The sequence below is a fragment of the Suricata suricatta genome, chromosome 5 (genome assembly GCF_006229205.1).
Source record: "Suricata suricatta isolate VVHF042 chromosome 5, meerkat_22Aug2017_6uvM2_HiC, whole genome shotgun sequence".
In the NCBI taxonomy this organism is placed as follows: Eukaryota; Metazoa; Chordata; class Mammalia; order Carnivora; family Herpestidae; genus Suricata; species Suricata suricatta.
Genome location: NC_043704.1, coordinates 82,640,692 through 82,657,175, shown reverse-complemented (window position 1 = coordinate 82,657,175; position 16,484 = coordinate 82,640,692). Strand labels below are relative to the sequence as shown.

The window sequence follows — 16,484 nt, the reverse complement described above, 5'->3', positions numbered from 1 at the left end:
AAACAGAAAGGAGAAAACAAAGGAAAAAGTTACAAAACATTAAAAATTAAAAATAGGAAAGAAAAAATTGAAAAAAAAAAAAAGTAAAAAAAATAGCATTAAAAGAAGAATCCAGCTCTCCAGCGCGGATGGGCATGGTTCGATGTAGGTAGGTCAGGTCTCAGGGCCTGGTCTCTGAGGCCCCGCCTTAGTGGATGCAGGGAGAAGAAGGGCGGTGCCTCAAGTCCCTCTCCGACCATGGGTTACCAGTCACTCTTCTTGAGTCCAATCTTCCTGTGCCATGGGCGGGTCAAATTGTTTCAGTTTTCTAAGGTCCGCTAGGCCTTCAAATCCTAGTCCACCCACTTTAATGTTTCCGCCACCATTAAAATAACCTCTGGCAGCCAGGCAGCTTTCTGGTCGGGACTGCACAGGGGAATGGGAGAGTCAGCCCTTCCCATGACCTGAGACTAGGTTGGACGCTTAACTGACTGAGTGACCCGGGTGCCCCAAAAAGATGACTTAAAAAAATTTTTTTTTTAATGTGTGTTTATTTTTGAGAGAGACACAGAGTGTGAGCAGGGGAGGGTCAGAGAGAGACAGAGACAGAGACAGAGAGAGAGAGACAGAATCCAAAGCAGGACCAGGCTCTAAGCTGTCAGCAGAGAGCCCAACGTAGCTAACTGTGAACCCACTAACTGTGAGATCATGACATGAGCTGAACTCGGCCACTTGACCGACTGAGCCACCCAGACGCCTCAAAAGATGACTTTTAAAAAAAAAATCAGTTGGAAGAAGGGGTGCCTAGGTGGCTCATTCCGTTTAAGCGTCCAACTTTGGCTCAGGTCATGATCTCACGGTTCGTGGGTTTGACCCCTGCATCAGGCTCTGTGCTGACAGCTCAGAGCCTGGAGCTTGCTTCAGATTCTGTGTTTCCCTCTCTCCCTGCCTCTCCTCTGCTTGTGCTCTGTCTCTCTCTAAGAAAAAAACAAAACAGTTGAAAGGAGTGTCACATATACTATATAATAAATGACATGAATTGTTAGGAGTTCTAGAGATGAAGAAATAGTCGTTTCAATGGGGATAATTACAGAAGTGGATACTGGAAGATGTGATCTTTAAAAGTATGTATTAGAGTTTCTAGTTCACATACTTGAATGTTTACTGCACATTTTTTCATAATGTGAAGTTTAAAATTATCTAGATATCCACACACTAGTGAAATGCTTACTATTATTACTATTTTACTATATTTGGCCATTTTAAAATGTTTTTGAAAAATAATAACATTGGAAAATGCTTGTAATCTGATGTTAAATTTAAAAATTACAAAACTATATGTGTGATCCTAATCTGTGCTTTAAAAATGTACATTAAGGGGCACCTGGATGGCTCAGTCAATTAAGCACCTCACTTTGGCTCAGGTCATGATCTTGCAGTTTGTGGGTTCGAGCCCCATGTTGGGCTCTGTGCTGACAGCTTGGAGCCTAGAGCTGCTTTGGATTCTGTGTCTCCCTCTCCTCCCCTTTTCCACTCATGCTCTGTCTCTCTCAAACATAAACAAACATTTTAAAAAATCTTTTTAAATGTACATTAAAAAGAATTGGAGCAAATACATTAAAAATACCAAGAAGTTATTTCTGGGGGTACCTGGCTTGCTCAGTTGGTAGAACATGTAACTCGACCTTGGGGTGATTTTGAGCCCCATGTTGGGGGTGGAGTTTACTTGAAAAATAAATAAATTAAAAAGGTTATATTTGGAAATTTTTTTTCTTTATATACTTGTATTTTCTAAGTTTTTTTAATTTAAAAAACACACATAAAATAAGGTCTAGATAGTAGCTGGGGTTAAGACAAAAACTGTATAGCCTTTTATTGTAATACTACCCAAAACGTGAGAAATGTTGTTCACATCTATCATAGGTAGCATTCCTAGAGGATTAAACTATATTAAAGTCATAGCTAGGAGTTTGTTCTTTGCTAGAACAGAGTGACTGTTCTGTTCAAAGAACCCTTTAGAGGACTGAGAAGAAACACTGCTGAATTCTCCCCTATTTTCAACAGGTTGTTGGAGTGCCAGTTGGGTCTGCTTTACCTTCAGCAGTGAAACAGGCTGTAGCAATCAGTGGCGGCCAAATCCTTGTAGCCAAGGCAAGCTCTTCTGTTGCCAAAGCAGTTGGTCCAAAGCAAGTTGTGACCCAAGGAGTTGCTAAAGCAATTGTGAGTGGAGGTGGAGGAACCATTGTTGCTCAGCCGGTGCAAACCTTAACCAAGGCTCAGGTCACTGCCGCTGGCCCTCAGAAGAGTGGATCCCAGGGTTCAGGTAACCAATACTGTTTGGGGGCCATTTCAGCAGCATCTCTTTCTAAACTGTTCTTTGCTAGTGATTTTATTCGGGGTTTGGTTCTAAGAAAACCTATTGGGTCAATGCTATAAGGAATATATAAAAACATGTTAATCTTCTTTATGTAACATTTTATGTAGGTGTCTTTAAGTAGCTTAAGACGTATGTGTGTTTTAGCAAGAGTAATAGAGTATTTCTTAATACTGCTTTCAGGTCTAACATAATTTTTATTTGACCTTATCTCCACTTTGGGTTGTATTCAGACTTAAAATTTTGAGATGGTCATTTGTCAGCAACATTTTGAGATACTTGATTAATGTATTCTACATTAAACAGAAGTTTAAACACCTTGCATGTGTTTTAGGCCTTGATGTGCTGTTTCTATGAGGGCATGAAAAAATATTCCTAAGACATTAGATCTATTTAATTTTTGAAGGTCTTGATGAGGCTGAAGAATTATTGCCATGAGTTACAAGGATAAAAGGTAGTAAATGTCTGGATCATATTGTACACCTGAAGCTCATTTTGTATGTTAATTGTATTTGAATTAAAAAAAATTAAAAACTAAATAATCAGGGCGCCTGGGTGGCTCAGTCGATTAAGTGTCCAACTTTGGCTCAGGTCATGACCTCGCAGTTCATGGGTTCGAGCCCTGCATCGGGCTCTGTGCTGAATGCTTGCTCAGAGCCTGGAGCCTGCTTCAGATTCTGTCTCCTTCTCTCTGCCCCTCCCCCACTCACACACTCTCTCAAAAATAAATAAATGTTAAAAAAAAAAAACAAAAAAAACACTAAAAGAGGTGCCTGGCTGGCTCAGTTGGTACAGCATGTAACTCCTGATCTCAGAGTTGTGAGTTTGAGCCCCACATTGGGTGTAATTTTAAAAATAAATCTTTAAAAAAAATTAAAAAATTCTAGAACTAACTTTATATATTAAAAATAAAATAGGGTTACCTGGGTGGCTCAGATGGTTAAGCCACCAACTCTTGATTTTGGCTCAGGTCATGATCTTATGGTTCATGAGTTTTAGCCTCACATCAGACTCAGTCCTGACAGTGTGGAGCCTGCTTGGGATTCCCTCTCTGTCTCTCCCTCCCCTCCCCCCATGTCTCTGCCCTTCCCCTCCTCAAAATAAATAAACTTGAAATACAAAAAAAATAAATATGTGGCATTAAAAATTGAGTGCTTGAGATAGATTGGAAGAAATGATCTTCAGAGTTTAGAAAGTGAAGTACCTGAGAAGCCAGAGACTTAAACACGTCATCTACAGTGCTGTCATTGAGGATGACGGTTGTTGGCATACAGCAAGACTGAGTCAGGAGTCAGTCTTCAGCAAGTGAGAAGAAGTGACTAGGGGTTCAGTGAATGAGTAGAAAAGCAAGAGATAAGGTGGTAGAGCCATGCATGATCCTAATAGGAGCCAGCAGGTTTTTCTTCTGCAATGAGGGGTGATAATGGTCTGAAAGCCAAACTGGAGAGCAAAAAGGTTTCTCTCCAATCCTGGCCCTCATACACTGAAGTAAGATTAAAAAACAAAAAAACCCAGCTTTTAGCTAAGGGGCTGCTGGGGAAGGCCTGTCTTTAGAGGACTCCGTGTTTAGTTACCACAAAAAGACACTAACGTTGAAAAGAGGTCTAGCTCAGGTTCTAAAGAATGTAATGACCACAGCAGGAATTCCTGAGGGCTTGGTGATGAAAGAGCTGGGGGAGGAGGAGGGGCTGAGGTGGTGAGCCCAGATCAGGAATGGAGAGCAGAGTCTGGGGGCTGGACTCCCAGGTACTGGTGACTGACCAGAGGGGTTTGCTGAGATGGTGTAAAGCAGGTTTAGTTCTGGCAGTAGTGGAGAGGGGTGACACTCAGTTTTAATATCAGTCCCTGATGTTTTGGGGCAGCTTCCAGCGTTCTTAGTTCCCCAAGCCTTGCACAGAGAAGTGGTAATGAGAAGGAGGACTGGTCCAGCAGGCTGGAGGCTGCCATGGGCATTCTTTGCCTGTGACTCACGTGGTTCTATAGGCTTCATTTTGTGGGGATTTGGATTCAGAGTAACTACAGAAATTTTGATGTGTAAGTCTCCATTTAAGAATCTCATTTAGAGGTTTACAGCCTTGTGCATCAAGAAGTAAATTTAAGTGATAAGCGAAAGCTCTTTGACATAGGTGAGACATTAAAAAACTGAATTATAGGGGTACCTGGGTGGCTCAATCGGTTGAGCATCCAGCTTCAGTTCAGGTCATGATCTCACGGTTCGTGGGTTCAAACCTCACATTGGGCTCTGTGCTGATAGCCCAGAGCCTGGTGCCTGCTTCAGATTCTGTGTCCCTCTCACTCTGACCCTCCCCTACTCATGATCTGTCTCTCAAAAATAAGTCAACACTAAAAAAAAAAGCTGAATTACGGTTTCATAGTACATGTGCCTGTTAACTGTGTTATTTTCTTAGTTCTTAGAAAGCGAGAGAGGCTATAAGCCTTGTTTCAAATCAGTAGATTCATTCATCACTAGAAATTGATTTAAGGGACTATAAACAAATGGGGGGAAGAAATATGTATTCATCCATAAATAAGGTGATTATTTCATTGACTTTCCAAACCACAGTACTTTTGAGGGGAAAAAGAGTCACTATTAATGATTGGGACGTAGGTGTAAAAATGGGACACAGATGTACACTGGAACTGTTCTGGGCAAAGTGGGGCATATGGTCGTCACGCTGTTTATGTACAAGTATTCCTTTATAGTTTAGAGCAGGTCTTTTAGTAAATAGATTATTTTTTAGTTAGCAAGTCCATCTGCCTTTATTTGTGTATTTAAGAAAACTGTAGAGTTCACTGTGTTTTTTAGTAAGTATCTTATTACTCCATTTTAAATTTAGAGATAGCATTGACCTCAGATCAAATTTATCATAACTGTTTTTCCTCCCCCACCCCCCCTTTTTTTTTTGCTTTACCATTTTAGTAATGGCAACATTACAGCTACCAGCCACCAATTTGGCCAACTTGGCAAATTTGCCTCCTGGCACTAAGCTATACCTTACAACGAACAGCAAGAACCCTTCGGGAAAAGGAAAACTGCTGCTGATCCCTCAAGGAGCCATCCTGCGAGCAACCAACAATGCTAGTTAGTCCATCATTAACTCTTTGGTTCTTGGGCCTCTGGATATGTTCATTTCACCCACTCAGAGGCAGCTCTTACCTGTTTCAGGAAGCATTTCCATAGCTCTTTGTGATGGTATGGTGGTAGTATTTGCCCACATGAATTTAAAACATACATATAATTTTGCACTAGAAGTGGGTTTAAATGATTAAATGTTTAAATGTAACAAATGCCATTGGAGAGGTATGGATACTGAAGCTGTGTTGAGAGAATCCTGTCCATGTGAACTGTAAACAAAAAAGAGTCCTTCCTTTTCAGTGATATCTAGAAATGTGGCCCCTGTGGAGGAGTTAGCTGAAAGCCTGTATTTATTTTGGAGGGAATAGAAATAGGAGTCGGAGTGGAATCCAGTGTCTCTGCCTGCCATTATTTAGATGTGTATCTTGAGTTTGCTAGGTTTGGAGATCGAAAGAGCAATACAGAGTCGGCCTTAGTGTACAAGCCTTAAAACCCCAAGGAAATTAAGTGGTTTATCTAGATTTATAAACTTTTGTTTTGATACAGAGAAAAACAGTTTGGTGTTGGAAAGGTAAAGGGAATTATTTCCCTTTCAATCAGAAGTATAATTGGTATAATAATTAGGTTCACTAAAAATTAGCCACTCTTCCCAAAATGTAGTGTGTGAGCTAGTCTCCATTTTGTTTACTGACTATAATGGGTGATTTCTGCACTCTCACCCTGGCATTTTTTTCCTCCTACCTAAGCCGTGGTATACAAAAGATATGTAAGAAAAGGACAATGTGAGTATCCCAAAATTCACCCAGAGAGCTACTTAGGTTTTAGTTTGTATATATTATGTCATTAAGAGGGAAGTAAAAAGAATCCAAAGGCTTTAAAGTAGAATTTTAAAAGGAAAAAAAAATGGAGCCATGGAATCATAAATATGAAGAAAATCTGTTTTTTCTAGGGCAGATGGTGACAGAAAAGCTACTGTAAAATTACACTAAATTCCAGCAGTTTCACTGAAATCGAATGGAATGCCAAAGTGTTTAGAAACACTTCTCTGAGCACATTCCAGTCAGCACTTGGTTAGGACATGTCACTACCAGATTCCTCCTTGATGCCCCACAGTTAAGTCAAAGCTCCTGTTGAAGTAAAGTTCTTCAGTCTGCTGGGTCAGCTGTCCTTCAGTTGGAAGTAGGTCAGTTTCAGCCTTCAGTTCTAGGACGTTCTCCTCACTCTTGTCACAGAATAGATATATCACAGAAAAGAAGGGAGAAAATAGGAAAGGGAAAGAATGTTGCTGTAAAGGAAACATCCCTCTGGGCTCATCTGTTTTTTTCTGGTAAGCCTCTTACTACTTTTTCTGATGTTGCTGTCATTTCACTGTATTTTCAGACCTTCAGTCGGGCTCAGCTGCGGGCAGTGGTGGCAGTGGTGGAGGCGGCGGCAGTGGAGGTGGAGGAACAGGGGCAACCCAGAGCCCCGCAGGCCCTGGAGGGATATCCCAGCACCTGACATACACATCTTACATCCTGAAGCAAACTCCTCAGGTCTGATCATTTGTGACTGGTTTCTGTTGAATCCTTTAGTTACTTAATAACTGCCTTTAATTATAGTGGATTTATCTTTACCTCTCTGGGATCAGGAGTCACTGCTAACATTTTAGCCATGTTATAAATCTGTATTATTTTGGGCTTGTTTTATTTTGAGACAAGAGGTCCTAGACATTCAGAAAGACTTAAGTAACTTTTCCAAGATCTCTCTGCTAAGCCAGTGCTAGAATTTGGATTTAAACCCAGATCTTTCTGACTCAAAGAAGGATTTCTGCTATGCTTTTGCCTCCCAAATCCATGAGGCAGTGAGTAGTGTTCATTTGCAGTTGAAAATTTTCTCTTGGAAAGGAGTAACTGAAGAGATACTATCAAGTTAAGGTATTTGGAGTTAGGTTGGATTCATCATTGGGAACAAGTTTCTACTTCCTTTCCCCTCATTGCTAAAGTCTTAACTCCTCTTTAAGATCATGGGATTCTTGTTCTCAATGTTCTTACTAAGGATGGGTAGTATGAATCTCAAAAATGAAATCCAGATTTAAAGACTAGGTTGTAAAACTTGAATTTTGAGACCACCTGCTCCGTAGCTACTGAGCAGAGTTCCAGAAGTGGGAAGAGCAATTAGGAAAAATACTGACAACAGAGCTGTTTCTTACAGTTATTTTGGCTGAGAGTCCGAATTCAAGGGGGTGCTTGGTAGCTTGTAACGTGGGACCTTGTGATTTAAAGGGTCAGGACAAGTCATTTGAACTTAACAATTACTGAGTAGGTCTTTATTTGTTTCTAACTTAGGGCACATTTTTAGTTGGTCAGCCATCACCCCAGACATCTGGAAAACAGCTGACTACTGGGTCAGTGGTCCAAGGGACGCTGGGAGTCAGCACATCTTCTGCACAAGGACAGCAAACCTTAAAGGTCATCTCTGGACAAAAAACTACTTTGTTTACCCAGGTAAATACACCTGATACAAGGTGGTTAGTTATTTAAACTTTTACAGCTTATCCCTCTCCACAAAGAAATTAAGGTTGCATGAGAAAATGAATAATAAAATAGTATAGAAAAATAATAAGATTTTGAAATTTGGGAAAATACAAATAGAATGAGAAGATAACGCCAGAGAGTTATTAGATATGCAAACACTTATGTCCATTATAATTAATACAATTTGCAGAAGTAAATCAGAAGCATGATCAGTTATAAAATTCACAGTTCATGAGAGACCAAAAAAACCCTACATAATATTTTCTTAGAAGAAACAGGTTTTCTTGATAGTTCATTCTAAAATTTCCGTGGAGGAACTTCCTATGGGAGATTCTGAATAGTGAAATAGGTGATGAAAGCCGCAGTATCCATGTACAGTTGGTTCTTGAACAACACAGGAGTGCCAGCCTCACACAGTGGAGAATCCCCATGTAATTTTTTGAATCCCCCCCCAGACTTAACTATTAATAGCCTATAGTTGACCTTACCAATAACATAGTCAACTAGCATACATTTTGTGTGTTGTATGTATTATATACTGTATTTTTATGATAAGGTAAGCTAGAGGAAATATGCTATTAAGAAAATCATAAGAGGGCACCTGGTGGCTCTGTTGGTGGAGTATGTGACTCTTGATCTCATGGTCCTGAGTTCAAGCCCCATGTTGGGGGTTAGAGTTTACTTAAAAAACATTAAAAAAAATTTTTTAAGTGTTAAACCAGCCCTGCATTCCTGGAATAAACATGTGACATGTTATTCTCTTTTAATGTATTGTTGGGTTTCATTTGATAAAATTTTATTGAGAGTGTTTTAAGGGTTATTGGTCAGGGGTTTCTTTGTAATTCCTATCTGGTTGTGATAACACATAAGTGACTGAGTTAGAAACTTTTCTTTTTTAAAAAAAAAACTTTCATTCACTTTTTGGGGAAGATTTTATGTAGAATTGATATTATTTCTTTCTTAACTAGATTATACCAGTGAAGCCATAATGGCCTGAAGTCTTCCTAAATAGAAAGGTTTTTAACTACAATTTAAATTTATTTAGTAGATACAGAACTATTCAGGTTATTTGTTTTACCTTGAGGGAGGTTTGGTAGGTTATATCTGTAAAAAGGATTTTTTCCTTGATCATTTATTTTTCATATTAGTACTGTTTGGTTTCTTTGAGTACTAATTTTCCTTTGATCAGATGCACTTAGCATCTTAAACAGATATGAGGCCCCCAAATTCTTCAGGCAGTTGTTTAAAACCTTAGCTTATTTCGGGGCACCTGGGTGGTTTAGTCGGTTAAGCAGCCAACTTCAGCCAAGGTCATGATTGCATGGTCTGTAAGTTCGAGCCCCAGCCAGCCCCACGTCGGGCTCTGTGCTGACAGCTCAGAGTCTGGAGCCTGCTTCAGATGCTGTGTCTCTCCCTCTCTGCCCCTTCCCCACTCGAATCTGTCTCTCAAAAATAATAAACACTAAAAAAAAAAAAAAAAAAAGACATCAGCTTTAGAAAACAAAAAACAAAAATCTTTGCTTATTTCTTCCTACCTGCGTATGTTGCAGCTGGTGCAGTGACTTTCTGCCTGTTCTACCACTGCAGAACAATTACTGTTGCTTTTTTTTTTTTTTTAAAGTATGATTATTTGGAGAGAGAGGGTGAGAATGAGTGGGGGGAAGGCAGAGAGAGAATCTCAAGTGGACTCCATTCTATCAGCACAGAACCTGACATGGGGCTCAGTCTCAAGAACTATGAGTTGATGACCTGAGCAAAGTTGAGTCTAATGCTTAACCGACTGAGCTACCCAGGTATGCCTCTAGCTTTTTAATAAGGTATTATATACGTAAAATAATGCATGGATCATAAGCCTACTATTGGTAGCATTGACCAGTATATATTCTCCTTCCGCTCTTGCAGATGAGAGTAATGTCCTTCTCAGTTCGATAGATGGGGCAGACGGAGTTTACAGAGCTCCCTTCCTCTCCGCCATCTTGGCTCCTCCCCAGAAATCTATTGACCAGTGTATAAACGCATGCAAGCACTACCCCAGTCAAGTTACAGAACATTTCCATCACTCTAAAACATGTTTTTTTTTTTAAATGAACCATGCTGTTATGAACATTCTTGTATAGATGTTTTATACAGTAGAATAGCTAGGTCTGAGGGTAAGTATATGTTTATAAGAAAGTTTATAAGGTAGGGCCTGGGTGACCCAGTCGGTTCAGTGTCTGACTTCAACTCAGGTCATGATCTCACAGTCCATAAGTTTGAGCCCTGGGTTGGGCCCTGTGCTGACAGCTCAGAGCCTGGAGCCTGCTTCAGATTCTATATCTCCCTCTCTATCTGTCCCTCCCCTACTCATGCTTTGTCTCTCTCAAAAATAAATAAAACACTAAAAATTTTTTTAAAAAATAAAGTTTATAAGAAACTGACAAACGTTTTGCGAAGTGGTCGTACCGTTTGACTCTCCCAAAAGTGTGAGAGTTCAGTTGCTGTTCATCTTCACCAACATGGCAAACTGTCATCCTTTCTAATTTTAGCCATTTTTGTGAGTATGAAGTGATATCTCATTGTGGTTTTAATTTGCATCAGTCTCCAATGGCTACTACTTCTGGATTCTAATCATACTAACTGTATGACCCTGAGCTTAAGTTCTTTATCTGTAAAATGAGACTAAAATCTACCCTACAAAGTTTATGAAAAGATTCAGTGACATAAAATATATAAAAGTTTTTCTGCTATTACTGGCATACAGTCCTCGGGACTGATAAATGGTTTCTGTTTGTGGGGTGTTTTAATTTTGGGCAGTAAGCAGTCATTTAGGCCACAGGTCAGCGAACTGTGCCCAAGGCTTCCTGTTTTTATAAATAATATTTTACTGGAACACAGCCACACCCATTTCATGCTGTAACAGTAGAGTTGAGGAGTTGAAACAAGGACCATATGGCCTACAATGCTGTAAATGCACATGCCATTTATAGAAAAAGTTTGCTGAGAATTTATTTTACCCACTAAAACTATAATTTGTTGAATGGTACTACATTTGTTGAGCAATAGTTAAATGCTAAGGTCCTAGCCTAGAGCACTTACCCATCTAAATCTGGCCCATATTGTTTAGATTTTCATGTTTAAAGATTACATGTATATTTAAGAGCATTTTGGACTCCATTATTTTGATAATAAATGACCTGGTGTCTTTGAAGTTACTGTTGCCAAGTAGTGACTTGTAAGTGCATTGATTCACTTGTTTTACATTAGGGGTAAAGCAATATTTGTATGTAAAACGTCATAAACTTGAGAGCTTATTGAAAAGGTGCACAAGCACCTCATATGTTTTTGATTAGCAAGACTTTCTTGGATGTGCTTTAATTCTTGGGGCCTGTGTAGGTGAGGAATAAATTGTACCTATAAACCAGAGCAACATTATTACTTCAACCCATTTTGTTTCTGCAGGCAGCCCCTGGGGGACAGGCATCACTAATGAAAATATCTGATAGCACACTGAAGTCTGTGCCCACCACCTCACAACTCTCAAAGCCTGGAACCACAATGCTGAGAGTGGCAGGAGGGGTCATCACAACCGCCACTTCCCCAGCAGTGGCCCTCTCAGCAAGTGGTCCTGCACAGCCGGTGAGAATTAGCATGACAGTAGAAAACTATAATGAAACATAAAAGTATTAAGGCATTTAGCAGGTATGACAGTGGGCCATATTCTCTTTTTTTTTTTTTTAAATTGGACGGTCACCTGGATGGCTCAGTCAGTTAAGCATCCAACTCTGTGGCGCAGGGCATGATCTCAGGGTCATGAGATCAAGCCTTATGTTGGGCTCTGTGCTGACAGTGTCTGCTTGGGATCCTCTCTCCCTCTCTCTCTTCTCCTGCCCTCCTCATGCTCGCTCGCTCTCGCTCTCTCTCTCTCTCTCAAAATTAAAAAAAAAATTAAAAATTACATGAATAATTAGAATATAATTCACATGCTATTTAAAGTGTACAGTTCTATGGTTTTTATTATAGTCTCAAGGTTTTGCAATCATCACCACTTTCTATTTTAGAACACTTTTTTAATCATTCCTAAAAGAAACTTCATGCCCAATAGCAGTCACTCCTTTTTCCTCCTACCCCCAGTACTAGGCAGCTACTCTTTCTTGTGTCTGGCTTCTTTCTCTTAACAGTGTTTTCAAGATTCATCTAGGTTGTAGCATGTATCAGTATGTTTTTATACCTGAACAGTCAATATCCTATTTTATGGCCATGCCACATTTTGTTCACATTTCTTTATTTATTTTAATTGTTTGTTTTTGAAAGAGAGAGAGAGAGAGACAGAGAATGAGCAGGGGAGGGGCAGTGAGAGAGGGAGACACAGAATCTGAAGCAGGCTCTAGGCTCTGAGCTGTCAGCAAAGAGCCAAACTTGGAGCTCAAACTCAGTAAACTGTGAGATCATGACCTGAGTGGAAGTCAGACGTTTAACCAACTAAGTCACCCAGGCACCCCTTGTTTACACATTTATTAGTTGAAGGACATTTGGGTGGTTTCTATCTCTTGATTATAATCAGTTATGCTACTATGAACATTTATGTTCAAGTTTTTGTGTAATGATAGGTTTTTGTTTTTTCTGGCTAATCGTAGAAAGGAATTGCTGAATCATATCATAAACTATGTTTAATGCTTTGAGGAGCTGTCAGTCAGTTTTCTCAGGCAGCTGCACCATTTTAGACCCTTACCAGCAGTGTATGAGAGCTCCCATTTTTCTACAACCTTGTTGACACTTGTTCTTGTCCATTTTTTGTTGTTGTTACATCCATTCTAGTGGATGTGATATGGTATGTCATTGTGGCTTTGAGTTGCATTTCTCTGATAGATAATGATATTGAGCATCTTTTAGTGTACTTATTGTCCATTGTGTATCTTCTTTGTCAAAATGTCTATTCAGATTCTTTGCCCATTATTCTAGATAGAGATTTCTCTTAACCAGATTTGCAAAAATTTTCTCCCACTCTGTGGTCTGTCCTACTACTTCCTTGATGATACTCTTTGAACCACAAAACTTTTTAATTTTTATGAAGTCCATTGTGTTATTGCTTATGCTTTTGGTATCATAACTAAGAAACCATTGCCAAATCTAAAATCACAAAATTCAAGCCAACATTTTCATCTAAGAGTTTTACAATTTTAGCTCTTATATGTAGCTCTTTGATCCACTTTGAGTTAATCTTTATATGGTATGACATAGGGGCCAGATTTCATTCTTTTGTATGTTAGCCAATTGGCCTACCAACATTTAAAGTCTATTTCCCCTTTGAATTGTCTTGGCACCCCAGGGACTTTTTTGAAGCTGATTTTGCTTACTTTTTAGCTTCATCTCCTACAACTACTACCTCTCATATCATATGCCTGTTACCACTGTTCTTTGCATGTAGTTATTTGAACATAACCATGTTCTTTCATGCCTCTCTTTCTACCTACTGTCTTCTGCCAAGAAACATCCTTTCATTTCCCCGCTTTTCCCAATACTCTCCTCCCCATTCCTAGGCAGAAATAGTAATTTCCTTTTTTTTTTTTTTTTTTTTTTTTTTTTTTTTTTTTTTAAGTATACTTATTTTGAGAGCAAGTGAGCATGGGCAAGGGAGGAGCAGAGAGAGGATCCCAAGCAGGTTCCATACTGTCAACCCAGAGCCCAATGTAGGGCTCGATCTCATGAACCATGAGATCATGACCTGAGCCACCCAGCCTCCCTTTTCCTCTCAGTTTCAGTGGTGCCTTGTACCTATGCCTACTGTACCATCCATCACAGTCAACGTGTCTTTTTGAGGGCTTTTATCTCTGGGCTTTAGACTTTAACACTGTGCCTGCCATGAAATAGATGTTGGTTGAATGAATGTGACAGACACACACTAGAGTGGGTTTTTAATAAAGCTCATTTTATTCCACTTTTATATTTTGAGATTATGTCCTACTTTATTTTGTATTGAAATATCCTTTTATAAAGTGATATAATAGGTCGTGAGGTTTTTGTTTTTTTTTTAATGTGGTAACCCAATGACATCTCCTTGTTTTACAATTTTTTAATTTTTTTGGTTTGTGAAATCTTTGAAAATGTAGGAAACACTGAACTAGAGAGGCATTCTTTTTAAATGCATGGGATTTAATAAGTAGGTAAATTAATAGCTAATAGGTAACATGTATTGAGTATGCTACCTTCCAGTTACTATTCTGAGTAAGTTACATTGCTTTCTTCTTCATTTCTATTATTTTCCTCCCTATGTGTGAGCAGTCAGAAGGAGCAGCTCCCAGTCCATCATCTGCTGTAGGCCCTGTAATAAAAACTTCGGGGCAGCAGCCAGTGTGTGTGAGCCAGGCCCCCGTGGGAACCTGCAAGACCACTGCTCCCTCTGTCGTCAGTGCCACGTCCCTGGTCCCCGCACAAAACACCATCTCTGGAAAAGCCACCGTATCAGGTCAGTTGTATCATAATATTATTATTTCTCTCTCCCTTCCTTGGGCTAGAATATTTTGTTCTTAAACAATATTTTGTATAAGTTAAAAATAATTAACTCAGCAACATTTTCCAGATAGCTGCTTGTTAGAAAATTTATTTTTATTTAAAATCGACTCCAAATGGGACGCCTAAGTGACTCAGTCAGTAAAGCATTGGACTCTTGATCATCAGCTCAGGTCTTGATCTTAGGGTCATGAGTTGAAGCCCCATTGGGCTCCACACTGGGCATGGAGCCTACTTAAAAAATAATTGGGCGCCTGGGTGGCTCAGTCGGTTAAGCGTCCAACTTCTGGCTTCGGCTCAGGTCATGATCTCACAGTTCGTGGGTTCGAGCCCCTTGTTGGGCTCTGTGCTGACAGCCAGCTCAGAGCCTGGAGCCTGCTTCGGATTCTGTGTCTCCTTCTCTCTTTGACCCTCCCCTGCTCATGCTGTCTCTCTCTGTTTCTCAAATATAAAAAATAAAAAAACATTAAAAAAATTTTTTTTAATCTACACATAAATGTTATTTTATTATAGTTTATTGTCAACTTGAGTTCCATATAGCACCCAGTGCTCATCCCAACAAGTGCCCTCCTCCATGCCTATCACCTCTTTTCCCCTCTCCCCCACCCCCCATCAACCCTCAGTTTGTTATCAGTATTCAAGAGTCTCTTATGGTTTGCCTCCCTCCTTCTCCTTAATTGTTTTTTTTTCCCCTTCCCCCCCCCATGGTCCTCAGTTACGTTTCTCCTGTTCCACATTGGAGTGAAAATATATGGTATCTGTCTTTCTTTTCCTCACTTATTTCACTTAGCATAATACCCTCAAGGTCCATCCACGTTGCTACAAATGGTCAGATTTCATTCTTTCTCATTGCCATGTAGTATTCCACTGTATATATAAACCATATCTTCTTGATCCATTTGTCAGTTGTTCAACATTTAGGCTCTTTCCATGATTTGGCTATTGATGAAAGTGCTGCTATGAACATTGGGGTACATGTGCCCCTATGCGTCAGCACTCCTGTACCCCTGGGGTAAATTCCTAGCAGGGCTATTGCTGGGTCATAGGGGAGTTCTATTGTTAATTTTTTGAAGAACCTCCACACTGTTTTCCAGAGCGGCTGCACCAGTTTACATTCCCACCAACAGAGTAGGAGGGTGCCTGTTTCTCCACATCCTTGCCAGCATCTATAGTCTCCTGATTTGTTCATTTTAGCTACTCTGACTGACATGACGTGGTATCTCAGTGTGGTTTTGATTTGTATTTCTCTGATGAGTGATGTTGAGCATTGCTTCATGTGTCTGTTAGCCATTTGGATGTCTTTTTTGGAGAAGTGTCTATTCATGTCTTTTGTCCATTTCTTCACTGGATTATTTGTTTTCCAGGTGTGGAGTTTGGTGAGTTTTTTTTATAGATTTTGGATACTAGCCCTTTATCTGATATGTTATTTGCAGCTATCTTTTCCCATTCCATCTGTTGCCTATTAGTTTTATTGTTTCCTTTGCCATGCAGAAGGTTTTTATCTTGATTAGTTGATTTTTGCTCTTGATTCCGTTGCCTTTGGAGATATGTCGAATAAGAAATTGCTGTGGCTGAGGTTAAGGAGGTTGTTTCCTGCTTTCTGCTCTAGGGTTTTGATGGTTTCCTGTCTCAAATTCAGGTCCTTCATCCATTTTGAGTTTATTTTTGTGTATGGTGTCAGAAAGTGGTCTAGTTTCATTCTTCTGCATGTTGCTGTCCAGTTTTCCCAGCACCACCTGTTAAAGAGGCAGTCTTTTTTCCATTGGAAACTCTTACCTGCTTTGTCAAAGATTAATTGGCCATACATTTGTGAGTCCAGTTCAGGGTTCTCTATTCCATTGGTCTATGTGTCTGTTTTTGTGCCAATACCATACTGTCTTGATGATGACAGCTTTGTAGTAGAGGCTAAAGTCTGGGATTGTGATGCCTCCCGTTTCAGTTTTCTTCTTCAATGTTATTCTGGCTATTCAGGGTCCTTTGTGGTTCCATACAAATTTTAGGATTGTTTGTTCTAGCTTCAAGAAGAATGCTGCTGCAGTTTTTATTGGGATTG

The 16,484-nt window shown here is 39.7% G+C and overlaps 1 protein-coding gene across 4 annotated transcripts in view; it reads left to right on the top strand.

Annotated features, from left to right (window-relative positions):
* The window catches only part of YEATS2 (YEATS domain containing 2), a 123,666-nt gene that overhangs the window by 79,186 nt on the left and 27,996 nt on the right, over window positions 1-16,484 (top strand). For 3 of the 4 annotated variants that reach the window (XM_029939789.1, XM_029939790.1, XM_029939791.1), the window contains exons 16-21: window positions 2,044-2,302; window positions 5,274-5,435; window positions 6,810-6,964; window positions 7,757-7,915; window positions 11,384-11,560; window positions 14,204-14,387. In XM_029939789.1, coding sequence (XP_029795649.1) covers window positions 2,044-2,302; window positions 5,274-5,435; window positions 6,810-6,964; window positions 7,757-7,915; window positions 11,384-11,560; window positions 14,204-14,387 — 1,096 coding nt within the window. The remainder of the gene's footprint in view (window positions 1-2,043; window positions 2,303-5,273; window positions 5,436-6,809; window positions 6,965-7,756; window positions 7,916-11,383; window positions 11,561-14,203; window positions 14,388-16,484) is intronic. The other variant, XM_029939792.1, reaches the window with a different exon arrangement.